General features: G+C 36.1%; 1 protein-coding gene across 1 annotated transcript in view; it reads right to left on the bottom strand.

Annotated features, from left to right (window-relative positions):
* Positions 1-23,270, bottom strand: part of ACAD11 (acyl-CoA dehydrogenase family member 11) — a 91,471-nt gene that overhangs the window by 53,811 nt on the left and 14,390 nt on the right. The window contains exons 6-9 of the mRNA XM_007087389.3: positions 8,997-9,138; positions 8,511-8,632; positions 6,455-6,561; positions 5,099-5,225 (exon numbers count right to left, since the gene is read on the bottom strand). Of these exons, the coding sequence (XP_007087451.1) occupies positions 5,099-5,225; positions 6,455-6,561; positions 8,511-8,632; positions 8,997-9,138 (498 nt within the window). The remainder of the gene's footprint in view (positions 1-5,098; positions 5,226-6,454; positions 6,562-8,510; positions 8,633-8,996; positions 9,139-23,270) is intronic.

The raw sequence follows: 23,270 nt of genomic DNA, 5'->3' as shown, positions 1-23,270 counted from the left end.
TGCAAGAAGAAACAGTAAATAAAGTGATAAATATATGGGTAAATCTAAATTAAAAGCTAGCTATGTATGGGGCACCTGCGTGGCTCAGTTGGTTAAGTGTCCTACTCTTGGTCTTGGCTCAGGTCATGGTCTCGCAGTTTCATGGGTTCGAGCCCACGTCAGGCTCTGTGCTGATGGTGCTGCAGATCCTGCCTGGGATTCTCTCTCCCTCTCCCTCTGGCCCTCCCCGACTCATGCTGTCTCTGTCTCTCTCAAAATAAATAAGTAAACTTTAAAAAAGTTTTAAAAAACTAGCTACATAAAACAGTAACAATAATCTCTAATTTGTGCAACTAAAAGAATCAAGATGAACTAAAATACGGTCTATGATGGCATTCTCCAATATTTGCTATTATTCATCTCTGTACTTATTTTTTTTACACTTAGGCTAGTACAATTACTAGATTAAAGGCTATGAATATTGTCACAAGTCCACATTACAAAATCATTTTCTAAAATTGTTCTATCACTTTACAGTCATACAATATTCAGAAATGTTCTTTTTATTAAAGCATGGCAGTCCAGGGTACTGATGTATTTAGTGAAAACTTCAAGAAGACAAAGGACAGCTCTTTCAAAGCCAATAGGATAAACAGCATTTGTCATTTGTGTCAGGAAGTCAGTTAAATTGGAGATTTCCTGTTTAGGGTTGTTTATTATTTCCATCCCTCGTATTGCCGTGGAAATAGTCAATGTTACTGTGTTTGATAAGAAATATATTATGCAATACATTTACAAATTCCTCATCTCTGACTACAGTTTGTGAGAAGTTATGATACTACAGTTTATGATACTACAGTTCTGAGAAGTTAAAATATGCCAATGTTTATATAATTATTTAAAAACTTGTGTGATTTAAAAATTCCTAAAGTCTATCCATTCAAGAGATCTGCAAAATCTATTTGTGGTATGGCAGGAGTCAATTAAAATATCTCATCAGAATGAAGTTCTCTTTAGTTCTTAGAGTATGAAAAACAGAAGGAAGCAGAAAATAAGTTTGGTGCCTGATCAGTTCTCCCCGAATAACGCCTTTAACATCTAACTTCCTCATTCACTGATTGAGATGCGGCTTTGAAGTATGTTGGTTCAGAATCTTAAATCTGAGCCTACAAATAATTTTGCCATATAATATGTTTTTCACTTTAAACAAGTCTATTAGAAAGAAGCAACAATAGTTCTTTGCCAGTACATTATTACATTGAGTAGGAAAATATGGCTAATGTTATCATTACGTTAAAAGTGTGTTCTCAAGAACATGTTGCTAGTTCCTGTTTTACATGCTATTTTTTAGGACTCCTTATCCATTTTAAATAGGAAGAACTGCCTTTTAACATTTTCATAAGTAATGGGTTCTTATGTTCTCACTTTAAGATATCCAAGGAATTTCCATGGTCATTTGAATAGTTTAAATGAAGCTTATTTTTTTCCCATTATAAAAATTTGGAAAAATATGTAAAAGTATTATGAAAAATTCATTAAGAGTCTTACTAAAGATGTGTATTGCTAAAAAACTGGTGCATTATGTGACATAATCTTGCTTTCTAGACATTTTTTTTCTAGACATGATTTTTAATTTTTACAAACTTAGTTATAATAATATTGGATAGAATTTTATAGACTTTTCCCCCTCCCATTTTGAGAAAGCTAATTACTTTTCTCCAGATATTTCAAATGTCGATGTTCACAGACAGGTATTAGTATTGTTCAGAATCATTCTACAGGATAAAACATTTTTACAGATGTCGGTTTAAGATTTTTTTTCAAAGATTTTATTTTCAAGTAATCTCTACACCCAACATGGGACTCAAACCCACAACTCTGAAATCAAGAGTCACATGCTCCACTGACTGTGCCAACCAGGCATCCCAGTTTAAGATTTTTAATGGAAGAAAAAGTTCACGTTATTATGTGTGGATGTATTCTAGATCTGAACAATCTGCAATGAAAAAATGATTGTTGCTTTCCTTGCCACATAAAATATTGACAATCTTCCCTTTAAAGCTATAGGCTGCTTTTTACTTATAAGAAGGCATTTTCTTTTACATTGAAAATTCTTTGTAAATATTTTCATAGCTGTATGCTATTAAGTTCAGCAGATGTATCACAAGCCAATTTGTGATACTTCTTTTCTGTGCTGCATGCTTCCTTTGATTCCCATTCACATCTATAAATGAAAGAGCAAGGCTACTTGGTTTCTTCTGCCAATTGTGGCCTCTCTTTCGAATAATCAGCTGGTTCCAAGCACAAGCATGTCAACAAATATGCTTCATTTTAGGGTGAGTAGATAGGAATCAGGCAAACTGACAGGCAAGCTGGGGGTCTACACCATACCCCCACTAAAAAAAGAAAGAAAAAAGCCAAAAATGGAGGACTCTAGAGGACTAACCCTCATGTTGAAGCCCTGGCTTCTTTGAAACGGATAATTTGTTGTTGCTGTTATTGTCTTTTTCATTTCCTTCCTTTCTTTCTTTCTTTTTAGTTTTTCTTTCTTCTTTTTCTCTTTCTTTCTTTCTTTCTTTCTTTCTTTCTTTCTTTCTTTCTTTCTTTCTTGTCTTTCTTTTCAGTTTGTCCTTTCTCTTTCTTCCTTCCTCCTTCCCTCCTTTTCCTTCCTCCCTCCATCCCTTTCTTTTCCTTCCTTCATTCCTCCCTTCCCCCCTTTCTTTCTTTTTTCTTTCTTTCGAGTTCTAAATGTATTACTCATAGCTTAAATGTTCTCTGACTCATTTTCAAGCCAGAGTAATAATTGTACCCCCTCAGCAAGCATTACATGAGTCAGTGTACATGTACATGAGTTGTTGGTACAGTAACTGGCAGAGGAGTAAGTTCTTAATGCATATTAACTAGTGTTGTTACTGTTGATTCACTGTTTGTCTCCCTCTTGCATTTGACTGTGAAGATATCAACTCTGTTTAATATTGTCATCCTTAATAAGATTTAATATCACCATGTCCCCACCATCTAGCATAGTGACCAGCATACAGAGGTGCTCAGTGTTTGTCAAATGTTTGAAGTAAGTTTTTTGCTGAAGGTAGAATTTAGGCAAAGTCTGAATCAGAACCCATGCTCTAACTCTAAGAGCCAGGTTTTCCACACTGTTCCACATTGGCTTCCTTCTCTCTTTGATTTAGGCAACTTGCTGAATTTCTCTGGCCTCAATTTCCTCATTTTGTTTTTTGTTTTGTCTTTTTTTAAATTGGAGTATAGTTAGCACGCAGTATTACATTAGCTTTTGAGGTACAACATAGTGATTTGACATTTATACACATTATGAAATGATCACCATGATAAGTCTAAGCTGATCATTTACTTTTTTAAAGTACTCTTACAGCCTTTCATTTGAAGCAAATGCCACTACTATTCAGGAGTGTTAGAGACCTAACCCCACGGGCCACTTGCAGGTTAATTAGTCAAACAACTTGATTTCTCTTTTCCTTCTCACTCTTGCTCTCCATACCAGCCAATCACAGGAGACTCCATTAAAAATTAAAAAAAAAAAGAATGAAAAAAGTTACCACCTGTGCTACAGCCTTCTCTTATTTCAAAATGATTTTAAGATGTGGCTTTTTCTGTTAAAGGTTATTCTTTGGTATGATCCATTCTGCTTTCCAAATCCAATTTCCATTCTCTTTTCAAAACCTTTAGTCCTCTGATGTGTCCCATTTCTGTTTTTGTGCTTTTAGCAACTTATGCTATTTCTTTAAACAAATTTCTTTATTGTTAATGGGATTTTATTTGAGGGAAAGGAGATAAATGCTGAATTCAGACTGCCATTTTGAACCAAAAGTGTTGCATTTCCTTTTTAACACCCAAAAGTTCAGAATTTTAAAACTCAAGATTGTATATGTACTAATTAGTTCATAAAGTTTCCAAAGTGATATCTTAATCACTGAACACATGTAAGAGGTGACTATTTTAGAAAGAACTTCCTCATATTTAAGTAGTATTTTCCTTAAAAAACAAAAGACAAAAAATAAAAACTATACCCTGCTTGGTCAGCAAAATTAATCTCATGCCAGATCTTTACTAACAATGTAATTCAAGCAACAATATTTATGTAATTTAAGCAACAATAGTAACTGCCTTATAAACACATATCGACTCAATATTTTTATTGAAAGAATTTTGGGCTTTTTCAGTTTCCTATTTGATTTTGTCAGTCCAGCTCTAGACTTCTCAGAATCATGGAAAATTAAAATGAGAATTTATTGTATATCTACTCATATCTATTCACATCACAGATGAAAAGACTGAGGCACTGAGAATTAAAGTTATTTGCCCATGACCATCTAACTTGTAGAAGAAATGGACTAGAATCAAACCATTATAATTTCTACACCAGTGTTCAACTCAAACACATACCTGGCCCCACCCGCCTTATGTATTATTCATAATAGCTTTTATCTTTTCTTCACAGCATTTATCTTCCTTATTTAATGTCTTTCTTTTGTGCTAAAGTGTAAGCTCTGTGGAAGCATTAGCTCTGTCTTGTTCTTTCTTTTTCTTTCAATAGTTCTCCAGATGCCTAACCCATTATTAGGGTACCTGATACTTACATGTTAACTAAATGGCTGAATGTACCATGTTACTTCTCTACCCTCAGTGAACTTATGGTTATTTACTTAACACCTTAAAATAGTAACTTATGGGGAGAGAGGTAGTATATCTGTGAATAGGTTGAAATGATATGCAAAATTTTCTGGTTATGTCCACCTTATTTACTCTGCAGTTTTCTTAATTCTCAAAGGAGTCTATAAAGAAAAAAAAAAGCCTTAGGCAAAGGCCCTAAAGTAATGCTTTACTCTAATATATTTAGGATCTCAACTTTACAACAGTTAATTCCCTTTGACTGAATTTTAATTCCAATCATTTATCTGTAGCATTCCCTTGACATATTTTAGAAACTTATCAGCTTCTGCAGTAGCTCAGTGCTAAGGGGAAGAGTGGAATGAGGTAAGGATAGGATAGGATACCATGGTACTCCTAGAAACAGAGATAACAGACGTCATTCATCAACAGTCCTTGAGCACAAATACATTCTATTTGTTTGGATGGTACTTACTTTTTCAGCTGGAAGGATGTGTTGTTTCATGAAATGCTTCATCCTAATAAGAACTTCCTGGCCTGTCTTACTCTGTACAAAAAACTGCTGGGAAGTATCAATCTGTGGTGGCATAGTACCAAAAGTCCTTTATTAAAAAAAAGTAATAAAGGTGTCCAAAATCATTATTCTGTACTTCTGAATATAATGTGAAGACTTCCCCAACTCCCCCAAAATATACCTCAGGAGTAGCCATATTTCTAATTTCTTAAGTTTTTCATATTACAGAATGAATGCAGAATCCCTTTACTTTGAACATTAAACGCTAATGCTGAAAGCACTACTTGGTAAAACATAAGCCTGGCCTGACCTTAATCAGTGGTAGTTTTGAATCTTTATTAAAGCCACTTATCACAATCTCTAAAAAAAGCAAGCGAAGAAATTGAATAGATTTAGTAATTATTCTTAGTATATTCCTCACAAGTACAACTGTTGGCTGTCATTATAAACAAGAACTTTAAAGATCTTTATGAAGAGCAACACAGTCAGCTGTTATGTTGAGGAGAACACAAATATCCATCTATAAATGAATTGTAAGACATAACTGTCCTAATGTTATGCCACGGGAACTTACGGCTTGGACAGAATTTCCAGGGACACCATCATCCACGCACTCAGTAAGTGCTATAGATCACAGCACTTAGATGGGAGTGTGTGGTTGGCAAGTGAATTAGATGCCTTGAAAAGTGCTCCACTGATGGAGATATGGATTTCAGAGACACTTATGAAGTGACTGAATAAAGTTTCATGAAATATGATAGAAAAGAGCAATACTGCTAAAGTTAATAAATCATCTTTTATGTTACTTTATTTTATTTTTCAGAGACAGTGTGTGAGTGGGGGAGAGGGGCTGGGGAGAATCCTAAGCAGGCTTCACACACAGTGTAGAGCCCCACACGGAGCTCAATCCCACGACCCTGGGATCATGACCTGAACCAAAATCAAGAGTCGGATGCTCAAACAACTGAGCCACCCAGGCGTCCCTGTAATATGTAATTTTAAATAGGTATATGTAAGTAACTTATGTTACGTTCGTTGAAATGAAACATTTGAGAGTTTTATCTATGTCTTTAAAAGTTTATAGACTCAAGTTGGCAAAAAAAATTACTTTTAATCATGAATATGGATTATAATTTTTTTTTATATTTGAAGTCTTTTGATTTTCAGGCATATAAGAGAGTTACCAAAAAACTACTGTGATTGGCAGCAGCAATCCTGGTGTAATCAATAAAAACAGTCCCTATCCCAAAGTTTACAACCTTCATATATCTAATAAAGGCTCTAATTTGAGGTATCCAAGGAATTCATTTTGCTTACCGTTTTGAGAGTTGTAATCCAGTTTCTGCCAGAGGTTGCACAATCTTGGCAAACAGAAAGCTATTCTCAGATGCATTATTTCCCTGAAGATATCTACGATATACTCCCTATAAATAAATTAACATAGAGCAATTAGGATTCATTGAAAACTGTTCTTCAGCTATCTAGTCTTTCCAGTTTCCCAGCTATGAGTCCCTAAACTCACAAGGTATCAAGATGTAAATCAGATCACCAATTCTACTTATTTACATGCAAGGATAATTACACCTTCTTAAATTAAAGAGTTATACATGCATAATTTGGTTGACACACTCTTATCCTAACAGAATTATAACTGGAAATCAAATCAAACTTGAAAATGAGTTCAGAAGCTAACAAAGATACCAAATTGGCAAATTATATCACCTCTAAAGATCACTATTTTCCCTTCATACTGGAAGAAAATCTACAGACACAAAAATAAAGTAAAAAACAAACAAACAAAACAACTATAAAACTAAAGAGAAGGCAATGACATGATCTCTACGAAAATTTTCCCTCATTTTTTTTTGACTCCTAAATTAGTTAACTGTCTCCTTGACCAGTGTTAGTTGAATTCTAATTAGTTTTTCTTTCTTCTCCATGTTCTTTTTTTTTAAAGTTCATTTATTTTTAGAGAGAGAGAGACAGAGCACACATGCAGGGGAGAGGCAGAGAGAGAGAGAGAGAGAGAGAGAGAGAGAGAGAGAGAGAGAGAGAGAGAGAGAGAATCCCAAGCAGGCTCTGCTGTCAATGCAGAGCTCAACATGGGGTTTGAACTCAGGAACCAGGAGATCATGACCTGAATCGAAACCAAGAGTGGGACGCTTAACCAACTGAGCCACCCAGGTGCCTCTCTTCTCCATGCTCTATGCTTTCAACATAGCACACTCTCCTCTCCCTTGCTTCTTCCACCCAAACACAATCAACTGAATCTCCTTAGTTTTATTTCTTCATGTAATTCTTTATGCAATAATATACCCTAACAGTTTTTCCATCATTTCCAATTTCATATTTATAGTTAGAATAGAATGTTTATGATCATCTCTAAGGTTACCACATATAATGTATGACATACATATTAATTTCAACATAACCCACGTCAAACTTTTGTTTGAAAAGAAAATCCATTTTAAATTCAAAGCCTATTCGTGGAAGCTGACAAATATAAAAAACATACCATATTCCCTATTTTGAGAAACCCATCCAATCAACGTGATTAACATGATTCTAAAACACAGGATGAAATGTAATACAACTATATCCTAGAAGACATTTCAGTTGTTCATGGATAGCATGGACTCTGGAGACAAGGGGAAAAAAACCTTAATTCTTTTCCCATTCTTTTTTGTTTCTGAAATCTCTTATTTACTTATTCCACCAAGCCCTAGCCCTTTGCCACTGATAAAGCATCTCAGTTTCTTAAATAAACTCCCGAGATTCAAAGCACATGGAAACTAAATCAGTATAAAGACAAATACGTTTCAGATGAAGCCATAATATAAAAAACTAAATGTATGCTCAATTTCCTCTCAAAATTAATCACATAAATATGACCTTGTTAGAAAATGGAAAATTTTACTCATCTATTCTCTCAAAAACATATATTAAGAGGCAACTATATTCTAGGTACTATGCGAGGCTTTGGGACATGCAAAAATTATTTCTTTCTTTATCATGGCCCTTGTTAATAAATGGTTTTATATTTGAAGCAAACATCATTAAAAGATTTTAGCTCTTTCTTAAAATGGATATTCAGGTAATACCGAATCTTCACATGGCTTTCTCTTTTTCTCTTTATGTCTTTCTCCCCTCCCCTCCCCCAAAAGTGATAACACATTTTGCTACTCGGTTTTTTCCCTTGCCAAGTTCCTATTCTGTAAATTCTGGATTCATATTCAACCATATTTGGTATTTGTCATTATCGAAAGCAAAATGATCTAAGGACAAAGAATATAAAACTCCTGAAGACCAGAAAATATTGTGAACATTACATTAATAAATAAAAGTGAAACACAGGTTAAAAAGAGTGAATTACCTGTGCTATGCTAGCCATTTTAAAATATGCCAGGGCAATAAAGAAATTCCAGTTAGGAAGAATAGAATTAATTCCTCTGCAGCGGCAATATATTGAAATCATTTCTTCCATTGATGGTATCCCTATAAAAATAGCACATACTGTAAAATTTAATGAAAGATATCATGGTGATTATTTCAAACTGTAATAAAATTGCATATGCGTATAAAACTGAATATAATAACCATTAATCTGAATAACAAACATGTTCTGAATGTTGACTTCTAAAAAGAATGATGTATATAAAAAGGCTATATTTTATCATAAATTGCTAAAAGTGAAATGCTATGTTCAGAAAAATCAAGAACAAAATGATTTAGAAACATTTCAAGAAATTAATTAAAAGTTCTTAACTAAAATTGCTATATAATCTTACCTTTTAATTATGAAGAATAATAAATATAATTTTACATTAATAGCAATTTAGGCAACATGATGGTTTCATACCTATGTTTTCTTGAAAATAAGAACTTTGATTTAGCATTGGAACTGTCCTTGGCCAAAAGTAGAACATGGAGAGATGAGCTAAGTCTGACAAAGGATGACCAATGGTTGAAAGCTCCCAATCCAGTACAGCTATAACTCGAGACTGCAATTAAAAATGAAAAGGTTTTAACATATTTAATACAAAACTAAAACAAGGAAATAAATGAAATCCTGTTTTTCATCAAAAGCAAATCTGAGGCCATAGTTTGCAGTCTTTACCTACAATGGCACATTGCATTTATCAAATAACTCATTAGCCTTGATCATGTAGAGCCAAGTCCTCTGGCTCCATTATTGGCCCTCAGTTCTCCTACATTTTACTTTATATACCCTTACTATCTCTACTAATGAGTGGAGGCAAAAGCAGTTGAAATTGCTCAACTGAGAGTTAACTACAGTAAAGAAGAAACTGTAGTAATTACTGGGGTGTCTGAGTGGCTCAGTCAGTTAAGCGTCTGACTTGGGCTCAGGTCATCATCTCGCAGTTTGCGAGTTTGATCCCCATGTCGGGCTCTGGACTGACAGCTCAGAGCCTGGAGCCTGATTCAGATTCTGTGTCTCTGCTCCTCACCCACTCACACTCTTTCAAAAATAAACAAACATCAAAAAATTTTTTCTTAAAGAAACTGTAATAATTACTTATAATTCAAGCATCTATGCCAAGTCATGTATAGTTAAAGAGTTTGCTCTGGTGAAAAATCTTTCTGCACAACAAACATTACACTCTTAGGGCAACAGTAATTTTTAAAATGAGTTATTTCATGTTGTAGATACAAAAATATAATTGTTTAAAAGATGTTATTTGTTTTATGTAGATAAAATTCACAATCATATGGCAGTATCATAAAATAGTCATGTAATCTGGAACCAATAAAACAGAAAACTTTCCCCATTCTACTTTGTAACACAGGCTATTTGGGGTGCTTGGGTGGCTCAGTCAGTTAAGTGTCTGACTCTTGGTTTCAGTTCAGATCATGATCTCACGATTTCATGAGTTCAAACTCCATGTCGGGCTCTGTGCTGACAGTGTGGATCCTGCTTGTGATTCCGTCTCCTGCTCTCCACCCCTACCCCACTTGTGTTGTCTCTGTCTCCCTCAAAATAAACAAACTTAAAAAAAAAAACATAGGCTATTCAACTGTAAATATAAGAGAAAAAGCAATTTGCAGAATATGTAGAATGTGTACAGTTTATCCTATTTTTGTTTAAATAAAAAGGTTATAAACCAATACCCAAAGTTGAAAGGATATACAACAAACTAATGGCAATGGCTGTGGTTATTTCAAGGTATGGAGGCAGGAGAAAGGAATGGGGGTATAGAGGGGGGAACCTCCACTGGAGGTTTCTGTACAGAGGAGTGACATGATAGGGTTCATATTTTAGGAGGGTCACTCTGGCTGCTATAGACTATAGAGGGGCCAGTGAGGAGGCTACACCAATCATCTAGACAAGATTATCCAAGCCAGATAAAACAGCAGGCTCAGCTAGGCAATGCAGGTTACTGGGTTCCATGCCTTTATATGACTTTGTATGTGCTTATACTCCCCCTGCCCCTCTGGCACACTCATATTGTAACTTTGTGGGAGGGCACAAATTTTGGAATAAGACAGACCTATATTCAAATCATACCTCCACCACTGAATGACTGTGTGACTCTGAACCATCTAGTTAACCTCTCTGAGCCTCAAATTTTCTCAGCCATAATATACCTCTTGCATAGAGTTAGTGGGCAGATTAAATGAGGGCAAGTAGCATGTGGTGTTTGTTTACCAGTTCCTAGCAAAGTAACTGTCACATAATAGGTGGCCAATATTCAATAAGTACAGAGGCTGGCATATAGTGGGCATTCAAAAATTTTCTATTATAACTAAAGGAAAAATTGATTACCCCCTCCTCCATGATTTGACTTAATAAGACCTTTTATTGTTGTGGTTATAGTGTATTGTAAATTACTATATGAGCTAGATTTGTTAAGAAAACAATAAAAAGGATTGGGTGCATTTTTCTCTATATTAATTTATTTGTTTCTATGCTCTTACCATCCAGGGAAAGGAGATGAGATACTTGCTTATGCTATAAATGTTTACCTTTTTTTCAATGAAGCCTGGGAATCTTCTCTGTAGTTAAATTTATCTAAAACATTTTTAGGTAATCACACAAAGCTATAAAACAATGGCTAGTAAGAAACGTTGATGGTTCATCAAACTTTATAAATTAGTGTAAAGCAGCAATAGTTTATGAGAACACCATCTACACCTGTTTGTGTACAGAGCTGTAACAAACTCAGTCTAAGTCCTAGTGGTTAAAATGAACATTTACTAGTTCATCTTCCTGCTAACGAAATTATTAATAAAATTACTTCTGACAGTTTTTCTGAAACCTCAGCACAAATTCCTTTTCATTTTGCTGATTATCCTCTACATTGAGTTTTATTTTTCCAAGTGTGCTTTCTGTACTACTGGATTTTATTAAAATGTGTGTGTGTGTGTGTGTGTGTGTGTGTGTGTGTGTGTGTGTATTACCTTTTCAAAACAAAAGAAACACATGCGATCCAACATTACACACAGGAGATGAAGAAGGCAGGGAAGAAGATGTTAATAGAATTTTAAATAAAAAGATGAAACTAGAGGTAAGGTTATTTTGTTAGTGTGGACAGTTAAACATCGCTTCAAGTTTTCAATGGGCAAAATAAAGTGTGAAGCATGACCAGTCAAAATGTTTACAGCATATACAGATTAAAAATAAATCAGCTGCTTCAGAGTGACCACTTTTCTTGGCAATGAAGCTTAAGAAAAATCTGACCCATCAACCTGCATGAAACAGATATTTGTTGGGGCTCCTGGGTGGTTTGGTCTGTTAAGTGACTGATTCTTGATTTTGGCTCAGGTCATGATCTCATGGTTTTTGAGTTCGAGCCCCGCACTGGACTCTATGCTGGCAGTGCAGAGCGAACTTGGAATTCTCTCCCTCTCTCTCTCTCTCTCTCTCTCTCTCTCTCTCTCTCTCTCTCTCTCTCTCTCAATCTCTGCCCCTCCCCAACTCACATGTGCACTGTCTCTCAAAATATATAAATAAACTTAAAAAAAAAAGAAAGACTGTATAGAGTATATAGAGTGCTAAAATGTCTTCAACAATGTAAAGAGGACTTCAAGGGGCCTGTGATCCCCAGAAAGCAGCTTGTGCCAGAAAGTGACTACAAGGACAAAAATGAGCTAAGCAGAAGGCAAGACAATAAACTGAGAGTGGGAATCTAAATGAGAAAAGCAACTTCATAGTTTGCAAAGAACAGAAAAGATCTGAAAAAAAAAAAAAAAAACGTGTATATAAGTCATAGATTTTATGAAAAGATGAGATTACAGCCTAGATGAAATTAAGCAACATACATATGTCCCAGATTCTGTTAACGTGATTCATGACTTTATTCTCAAGCAAAAATAAAATGACCCAAGATTAGGGTTAGAGACTATTATAAAGTCAAGAGGTGAGAAGAATCTGGAAGATTAAAAAAATATAAGGTCAGGAAACTTTATAACTCTTATATTACTTGTATATATCCACAGTCAAAGAATTAATTTAATTGATAATAAAGAAAATACTTTTTGAAATAACTGATCCATGCCCACATGGGCCAGGCAGGATAAGAAGTCAAATAGAGTCATAAGGGGTTCATGGATTCTAAAGAGTGAGCAATCAAATTTGTAGCATCTTGGGGAGGTATAAAGAAATAAGAGGGGTGCCTGGGTGGCTCAGTCAGTTCAGTGTCTGACTCTGGATTTGGGCTCAGCTCACGATCCCAGGGTCATGTCAAGCATGAAGCCTGCTTAAGATTCTCTCTCTCCCTCTGTCCCTCTCCCCACTTGTGTGCTTTCTCTCTCTTTTAAAGAGAGAGAGAGAGAGAGAGAGAGAGAGAGAGAGAGAGAGAGAGGCAGGCAGAGGCACCTGGGTGGCTCAGTCGGTTAAGCATCCGACTTCAGCTCATGATCTCACAGTTTTGAGTTCGAGCCCCACGTTGGGCTCTGTGCTGACAGCTCAGAGCTTGGAGCCTGCAGATTCTGTGTTTCCCCCTCTCCTTTGCTTGTGCTCTGTCTCTCAAAAATAAATAAATGTTAAAAAAAAAATTAAAGATTAAAAAAGAGAGAGAAATAGAGGGTAAAGAGGGTGTGGTCAAAGACAAGGGGTTTCAATTTCTTTTTTACTTTTAATTTTTTGTAATCTTTACTTTTGAGAGAGAGAGAGAGAGAGAGAGAGAGAGACAGACAGACAGACAGACAGAGTGTGAGTGGGGGAGGGGCAGAGAGAGAGGGAGACACAGAATCCGAAGCAGGCTCCAGGCTCTGAGCTGTCAGCACAGAGCCTGATGCGGGGCTCAAACTTACAGACCACAAGATCATGACCTGAGCTGAAGTCAGACGCCCAACAGACTGCGCCACCCAGGCAACCCAAGGGGTTTCAATGAAGTTGACCAATTCCAATAGGGGGGAAAAGCAGTATGATGTAGAAAAAAATATACAACACTGCAAGTCTATAGGCCTGAGTTCAAAACCTGGCTTTACTACCACTGAGCACTTACTAAAGAGTATTTTTAAAATATCTGTAATGTAAAGGGTTTGAAAAAAACCCAAATGCCACATCTTTTCTAGCAATAAAATTAAATTTTATAACTATGCCTCTCCTCAACTACACTAACATTTAAGAGATAATGGAGAAAATTAAAAAGAAAAAGCCATTTAAGGGGCGCCTGGGTGGCTCAGTCGGTTAAGCGTCCGACTTCAGCTCAGGTCACGATCTCGCGGTCCGTGAGTTTGAGCCCCACGTCGGGCTCTGGGCTGATGGCTCAGAGCCTGGAGCCTGCTTCAGATTCTGTGTCTCCCTCTCTCTCTCTGCCCCTCCCCTGTTGATGCTCTGTCTCTCTCTGTCTCAAAAATAAGTAAAATGTTAAAAAAAAAAAGCCATTTAAATACAAGTTTTGTTTGCATATCAAATCTTTTTTCTTCATAAATTAATATATAGAAGGCTTTAAGATAGAGGACTTCAGAAGAAGTTACCTGTTAATGTTATCTGAAATATATCTGACTACTAATTAATGAATACAGATGAAAAGGTTTATCTGTTTTTAGTTAAATATACTTGTTTTTCAAGTTGAAATGCACACTAAACTCCTTAAACATTTCTCTGCCAAATAGGTAAGATCTTGTTTAAAAAATTAACAAGGGGGCACCTGGGTGGCTCAGGTGGTTGAACATCTGACTCTTGATTTCAGCTCAGGTCATGATCCCAGGGTAGTGGGATTAAGCCCTGTGTTGGGCTCTGCATTGAGCGTGGAGCCTGCTTAGGATACTCTCTACTCCCTCTGCATCTTTCCCCTGCTTGCACTCTTTCTCTCTCTCTCAAAAAAAAAAAAAATAAATAAATAAATAAAAATAAAATAAAATAAAATTAACAATATTTTTCAGGAAAACTGGATTTCTTCTAAACATTGCAGTAAGCATGTTGTACTACTGAAATACTCGCTCAATCATGCTTCAAATACTTTACATATAAGTAAATGGAAAATAGGGATTGCAAAACTGAGTAATAAGCTTTGGTTTTGCCATACCCTTTTTAGTAATCCTTTACTGGCTTACCACACACATTCCTGGAAGGTTTATCATTTAGATTTGTTTTTGTCTTCTTTCTTATGTTTTCTGACGACAAAAATAAAACATGCTATTCTTCGGAAAAAACACAAAATGACAAAACCTCAAACCTTACACATTACAGAAAAGTACAACTTATAAGTCTCCTATAATTTGATCCCCTACAACCACTGCTTAAGTTTTAGTACGTATTATGAAATACTTACTTTTACCTTACTAGTTTTATGAAGAATAGAGCTTGATAGGCAATTTTAGAAAAGTAAAATAGAGAAAGAGAGGAAAAAAATGGAAAAGAAAAAGAGAATTGAAACAAGTTGAGCACAGCTATGCCAGGTACTAGCTACTTGCTCCAAACTGACTATTTCATTTTAGCTTCCCAGCAACCCTGAAATTTTGGTATTTCTTTATCCAACTTAAAAGGCACACAATGTCAATTCCCTGGCTTTGAAATATACTACAGTTGTGTGAGATCCATTTGGGAAATTTGGATGACAGGTATATAAGACCCCTCTGTACTCATTTTACAACTTCTTGTGAGTCCACAATTATTTTAAAATAAAAAATTAAAATAAGTGAGTGGTTCAAATAGTAGCATAGGAAAACCTTGAACTCAACTCTTCCACAAACATCATATCTTCAGCTCCATATAGAACTGTCTCTGAAAAAGACCTGAAAACTAGCTGAACAGCTCCACCACAATAAAGGATAAAAAGGCTACATCGAGGGCACCTGGCTGGCTCAGTCAGTGAAGCATGCAACTCTTGATCTTGAGGTTGTGAGTTTGAGCCCCATGTTGGGTGTGGAGATAACTTAAAAATAAAATATTAAAAAAGGGGGGGTACATCAAGATGGGTAGGAGAGGTAGAGATGTAGTCTCACCAAAACCCCACACTCCAGTGTGGCAACCCACAAGCAGGAGGGATCCCACAAATATGGACTATATCCCTGAGGAGTGTGGGGTTCAAGCCCCATATGAGGTATTCCCATCCTTGGGAACTGCACCAGGGAGATGAGCCTCCAAAATGTCTGGCTTTGAAAACCAAAACACCAGAAGAACCAAAAGGCTCCAGGAAATGGAGACTCCACTCTTAAAGGGCTCATGCACAGACTTACCCATCTTGGATCCCAGCACAAAAGCAGCAGGTTGGAAAGAACTTAGATCATATATGAAAAGATTTACTGGCTAATCTTAAATCATCTGTGGGAGTGGCAGGGGTCTATTCGAACTCTCTCTGGGGATAAAGATGATGGCAGGTGCCATTTTTGCATTCTCTATCTTGCTAGTGCTGCTTGCCCTGGCCCTGTGCTACCAAATGGCTCTGCCTCACTGACCTCAGCAAATAGGCTACCCAGCTGGGTGCTCCCTTGAGGCCTCACCCCAGTAAATCCAATGGATGGTACTGTCCTGACCCATCCCTCCCTATGGCCCCACCAAAGCTGACAGGTGTATGCTGTCCACAGAAGGGATACCTCTTGAGTGCCTGGCTCTGGTGGCCAGGGGGTTTGCATTTCTGGGCCCCATGGTGGCTGAAATGATCAGAGAGACAGTCCTTGGCAGGCTACCACCCTCAGGGGACTGCACAGAGAGCAGACTGAAATACATTCTACCTTCCTGAGACCTCTCCTTTAAGACTGGGAGAGATAGCTGTTGTGCTTAATACATAGAAACAAAGACAGAGAATCAAGCAAAATGAGGTAAAGGGAATAGGTTCCAAACAAAACAACAACATAAAACTCCAGAAAAAATCTTAATGAAATGGAGATAAATAATTTACCTGATAAAGAATTCAAAGTAATGGTCATAAAGATGCTTACCGATTTCAGAAGAGTAGATGAACACAGCAAGAGCTTCAACAAAGAGATTGAAAATATAAGGAAGTACCGAACAGAAATTAGAAAGCTGAAGAATGCAGCTACGGAACTGAAAGATACACAAGAGGGGTTCAACAACAGACTAGATGAAGCTGAAGAAAGGATCAGTGACCTAGAAAATGGGGGAGTGAAACTCACCAAAATCTAACAGCAAAAAGAAAAAAAATTTAAACAGTGACAATAGTTTAAGGGACCTATGAAACATCAAGTGGAATGACATTTGTGTTATAGGGGTCCAAGAGAAGAGAGAGAGAGAAAGGAACAGAAAACTTATTTGAAGAAATAATGACTGAAAATCTCCCTAACTTAGGGAAGGAAACAGAGTTGCAGATGCAGGAGTCCAGGACCAGACAGCTTTACTGGTGAATTCTATCCAACTTTTACTAAGATTTAATATCTATCCTTCTCAAACTCTTCCAAAAAACTGAGGAGAATGGAATGCTTCCAAACTCATTTTATAAGCCAGCATTACCTCGATACCAAAGATAGGCAAGACACCAGAAAAACAGAAGATTACAGGCCAATATCCCTGATGAACATAGATGCAAAGATCTTCAACAAAATATTAGCAAACAAATTCAACAATACATTGAAAAGATCATACAACATGATGAAGTGGAATTTATTCCAGGGATGCAAGGATGTTTCAACATGTGCAAATAAATCAATGTTACATACCACATTAAGAAAATGAAGGCTAACAATCATGTGATCATCTAAGTAGATGTGGAAAAAACATTTGACAAAATTCAATATCCATTTATGATAAAAACTCTCAAAAAAGCTATTATAGTGAATGTACCTCAACCTAAAAAGGCCCATATATGATAAGCCCACAGCAAACATACTCAATGGTAAAAAGCTGAAAACTTTTCCTCTAACAATCAGGAACAAGACATGAATGCCCACTCTTGATACTTTCATTCAACATAGTGTTGGAAGTCCAGAGCAATTACGTGAGAAACAGAAATTAAAATGCATCTAAATTGGAAAGGAAGAAGTGAAACTGTCACCATTTGTGGACAATATGATTCTACACATAGAAAATTCTACAAGACTCCACCAAAAAAAAGTATTACAATAAACAAATTCAGTAAAGTTGCTGGATACATAATCAACATACAACACTGTTGTGTTTTTATGCTGTAACCACAAACTATCAGAAAGAGAAATTAAGAAAACAGTTCCACTTACAACTGCACCAAAAAGAATAAAATACTTAGGACTAAGTTTAACCAAGCAGGTAAAAGATCTGTATAATGAAAACTATACAACACTGATGAAAGAAACTGAAGAACACACAAACAAACGGAAAGATATCCCATGCTCATAGATTGAAGAATATTATTAAAATATCCATATTATCCAAAGCAATCTATAGATTCAGTGCAATTCCTACCAAAATTCCAGTAGAATTTTCCACAGAAATAGAACGAAGAATCTTAAAATTTGTATGGAAGCACATGAGATCCCATATAGCCAAAGCCACCTTGAGAAAGAATAAAGCTCGAAGCATCATGCTTCCTGATTTCAATTACAATGCTATAATAATCAAAACAGTATTGGCACAAAATAGACATAAAGATAAATCAAACAGAATAAAGAGCCCAGGAAAAAACCCCACCCACATATGGTCAATTAATTTGTGACAAAGGAGGCAAGAATATACAATGGGGAAAAGACAGTCTCTTTAATAAATGGTATTGGGAAAATTGGACAGCCACATGCAAAAGAATGAAACTGAACCTCTATCTTTCACCATACATAAATGAAATCAAACTGGATTAAAGACTTGAATATAAGACCAGAAACCACAAAATTCCTGGAAGAAAACATAGGCAGTAGGCTATTTGACGTTGCTCTTGGCAGTATATATATACATATATGTATACATATATGTAACTGATTCCAGGCAAAGGCAACAAGTGCAAAAATAAACAAATGGAACTACATCAGACTAAAAACCTCTACACAGCTCTACAAACCTCTACAAACCTCCTTTATTGAAAGGAAACTCAATAAACTAAATAAAATAAAATTGAAAGGAAACTCAATAAAATAAAAAGGCAACCTCCTGAGATATCTGCAAGTCATATATTCATAAGGGGTTAATAGCCAAAATAGATAAAGAACTCATATAATTCAATAACAAAAAAACAATCTGATTAAATGACAGGCAGAAGATCTAAATAGACACTTTTCCAAAGAAGGCATACAGATGGCCAACAGTCACATGAAAAAAATGCTCAACAACACTAATCATCAGGGAAATACAAATCAAAACCACAATGAGATATCATCTCTCACCTGTCATAATGGCTATTTTCAAAAAGATGGGAAATAGCAAGTGCTAGTGAGGATATGGAGAAAAGGGAACCTTTGTGCATCACTGGTGGGAATGTAGATCGATGCAGCCACTATGAAAAACAGTATGAAATTTCCTCAAAAGAAAAGAGCACTACCACATGATCCAGCAACTCTACTTCTGTATATTTATATGAAGAAAATGTAGATGTTAATTAGAAAAGATATATGCACTCCTACATTCACTGCAGTATTATTCACAATAGCAAAGATAGTAAAACAACTAAAGCATCCATTGGTGGATGGATAAAGATGTGAGATACACACACACACACACACACACATTGGAATGCTATTCAGCCATAAAAAAGAATGAAAGCTTGCCATTTGTGACAACATGAATGGACTTTGAGGGTATAATGCTAAGTGAAGTGAGTTAGACAAAGGAAGACAAATACCATATGATTTCACTTATATGTGGAATCTAAAAAAACAAAACCAACGAACAAGCAAAACAAATATAACCAAACTCATACATAACATGCAGAGAGCAGACTCATAGTTGCCAGAGGTAAGAAGGTATATGGTGGGGTGAAATGGGAGAAGGGGTTAAGAGGTACAAACTTCCCCATAAAATAAGTAAGTCATGAGGATACAATGCACTAGAGTCTAGAGTCAACAACATTATATTGTATATTATGTGACTACATATGGTGAAGGGAGAAACAATACTTATTGTGGTGACTGTTTCATAGTATATGCAAGTATCAAATCATTATATTGTACACCTAAACTAATATAATGTTAAATATCAATTAGGCATCAATAAAAACAAATTAAAATAAAAACTGAAGCACAAAGAGAGGTTAAATTATTTGCTTTAAGGTCACATTGTCAGAGAATAAAAATTAAGCAGAAACATAGGATATAGAAATAGTGATTAATTAAAATAAATTCTTTCAACTTAGATTGATTCAGAAACATAAACACCTGCTTCATAAATGCTACAGTCATTGCTTTAAAGGAGGTAATAGAGTAGCATGTCCCCATTTATTGAGCATCCATATGGACTCTAGAGACGAAGATAAAAAAAAATTAAGACATAATCCTTATCCTCAAAGAAAAAAAATAAAAAGCCTTCAATCATAGTGTTAGGAATATATACAGGTGAGCACATACATACACATATTCAGCTCGCTATAGTCCAAGGATTGATTTTCTGATTTGTGGAGTACCTTCACAAAAAAAGCATATAATCTAATATCTTCCCATTTACTTATGAAATCTAAAAAAGCGAGGTGGAGGGGTGCCGGGCTGGCTCAGTGGCTAAAGCATGCAACTCTTGATCTTGGGATCATGAGTTCAAGCCCCACACTGGGGGTAGAGTTCACTTAAGAAAATAAATAAATAAGAAGGGCATTAAAAAATAAGTAAATAAAAATAAAAAATGAGGTGGAAAAGATAAACTATTAAGCTATTTCACAGCTTTCAATGCCAGCACAGTGTATCTTTCCCTCTGACTGCTCTTACAGTTCATTTTGTAGGACATACTTTAGCACTTGGATATATATTGTTCTCTGCTGTTATATATTTTTCTCTACAGTTGTGTTTCGACCTCATTAAGAGCTGTACTTCCTTTCCAACTCCATCTTTCAGAGCAAATAGTTGGTAATGAATAAATGCTAGTTGACTTGTACTCTGCCAACCATATGTTACTTCCATAAAAAATTAGCTACAATATTTAAATAGGAGGCAGAAATTAATTAAATTTAACTAATAATTATGAGATTATTGGGTATAAAGTAGAAGAAATTTTACTAGATACCATATAACTCTAATAAAAGATAAAGATACATGTCACAAATTGGTATTGCAGAGAAATAGCTTCATGCTGTGCCTCTAGAAGTTGTTTCTTTTTTAAAAAATAGTTGGAAGAACTACTGAATATTCTGCTTATCTAAAGGAAGTTGACACCTGTTTGGCAACTTTAATCCTGTAAGAAGTGGTTTTCAAGAATAAATATTGTCAAAATGTCAATACTACCCAAAGCTATCTACACATTCAATGCAATCCCAATCAAAATCACACCAGCATTCTTCTCGAAGCTAGAACAAGCAATCCTAAAATTCACATGGAACCACAAAAGGCCCTCAATAGCCAAAGTAATTTTGAAGAAGAAGACCAAAGCAGGAGGCATCACAATCCCAGACTTTAGCCTCTACTACAAAGCTGTAATCAAGACAGCATGGTATTGGCACAAAAACAGACACATAGACCAATGGAATAGAATAGAAACCCCAGAACTAGACCCACAAACGTATGGCCAACTCATCTTTGACAAAGCAGGAAAGAATATCCAATGGAAAAAAGACAGTCTCTTTAACAAATGGTGCTGGGAGAACTGGACAGCAACATGCAGAAGATTGAAACTAGACCACTTTCTTACACCATTCACAAAAATAAACTCAAAATGGATAAAGGACCTGAATGTGAGACAGGAAACCATCAAAACCCTAGAGGAGAAAACAGGAAAAGACCTCTCTGGCCTTAGCCGTAGCAATTTCTTACTTGACACATCCCGGAAGGCAAGGGAATTAAAAGCAAAAATGAACTATTGGGACCTCATGAAGATAAAAAGCTTCTGCACAGCAAAGGACACAATCAACAAAACTAAAAGGCAACCAACGGAATGGGAAAAGATATTTGCAAATGACATATCGGACAAAGGGCTAGTATCCAAAATCTATAAAGAGCTCACCAAACTCCACACCCGAAAAACAAACAACCCAGTGAAGAAATGGGCAGAAAACATGAATAGACACTTCTCTAAAGAAGACATCTGGATGGCCAACAGGCACATGAAAAGATGCTCAACGTCGCTCCTCATTAGGGAAATACAAATCAAAACCACACTCAGATATCACCTCACGCCAGTCAGAGTGGCCAAAATGAACAAATCAGGAGACTACAGATGATGGAGAGGATGTGGACAAACGGGAACCCTCTTACACTGTTGGTGGGAATGCAAACTGGTGCAGCCGCTCTGGAAAACAGCGTGGAGGTTCCTCAAAAAATTAAAAATAGACCTACCCTATGACCCAGCAGTAGCACTGCTAGGAATTTACCCAAGGGATACATCAGCATACGGGCACTTGGACCCCAATGTTTATAGCAGCACTCTCAAAAATAGCCAAATGATGGAAAGAGCCTAAATGTCCATCAACTGATGAATGGATAAAGAAATTGTGGTTTATATACACAATGGAGTACTACGTGGCAATGAGAAAGAATGAAATATGGCCCTTTGTAGCAACGTGGATGGAACTGGAGAGTGTTATGCTAAGTGAAATAAGCCATACAGAGAAAGACAGATACCGTATGTTTTCACTCTTATGTGGATCCTGAGAAACTTAACAGGAACCCATGGGGGAGGGGAAGGAAAAAAAAAAGAGAGAGGTTAGAGTGGGAGAGAGCCAAAGCATAAGAGACTCTTAAAAACTGAGAACAAACTGAGGGCTGATGGGGGGTGGGAGGGAGGGGAGGGTGGGTGATGGGTATTGAGGAGGGCACCTGTTGGGATGAGCACTAGGTGTTGTATGGAAACCAATTTGACAATAAATTTCATATATTTTAAAAAAAAAAGAAGAAGTGGTTTTCTAATAGGAGATTAAAAATTAAAAGGGAGTAACCATTTAGTACTTAGTGTTTTTGCCATTATTTTCAGCGTATTATGATTAATCCTAAATTTAAACATGTTGGTAGATGACACAAAATTCAAGAGATCTAGGTCTGAATTTTTCCTTCCTTGCTTAAGCAATGAGTAGAAAAGTACATGGTTACAGAACCCATAGAAAACCCTGAATTATTCAAAGATAGGCTCTTAAAATATTAGACACTTCTATGGTACAGATCAAATACAGGCCTGATCCTGCTAGGTTTAAAGGTATAAGCTTTAAAATTTTTTGTAGGTTATGGGGCACCTGGGTGGCTCAGTTGGTTAAGAAACCAACTTGGGCTCAGGTCATGATCTCACGGTTCGTGGGTTTGAGCCCCACGTCAGGCTCTGTGCTCACAGCTCAGAGCCTGGAACCTGCTTCGGAATCTGTGTCTCCCTCTCTCTCTGCCCCTCCCCCACTCACTCCCTGTCTTTCTCAAATATAAATAAACGTTAAAAAATTTTTTAAAAATTTTTTCCAAGTTATTAATTAGCATTGTTTAATTTTCCTAATCTATATTTAACAAAGTTATTTCAGAATTCATCAGTGCCATTAACAAAAGTCTACGCATACACATTTATAATTACATACACATAATTTTAATATCAAAATTTACTTTCCTATGTTTTCTGTCTTGCTGGTGAATGTACTCACGTCTTTATGCTATATTTGAATTCTTACTTGATACAGTACTACTTTGAATTATG

Source organism: Panthera tigris, chromosome C2, assembly GCF_018350195.1.
Source record: "Panthera tigris isolate Pti1 chromosome C2, P.tigris_Pti1_mat1.1, whole genome shotgun sequence".
NCBI classification, from domain to species: Eukaryota; Metazoa; Chordata; class Mammalia; order Carnivora; family Felidae; genus Panthera; species Panthera tigris.
This window is presented reverse-complemented; position numbering and strand designations above follow the sequence as displayed.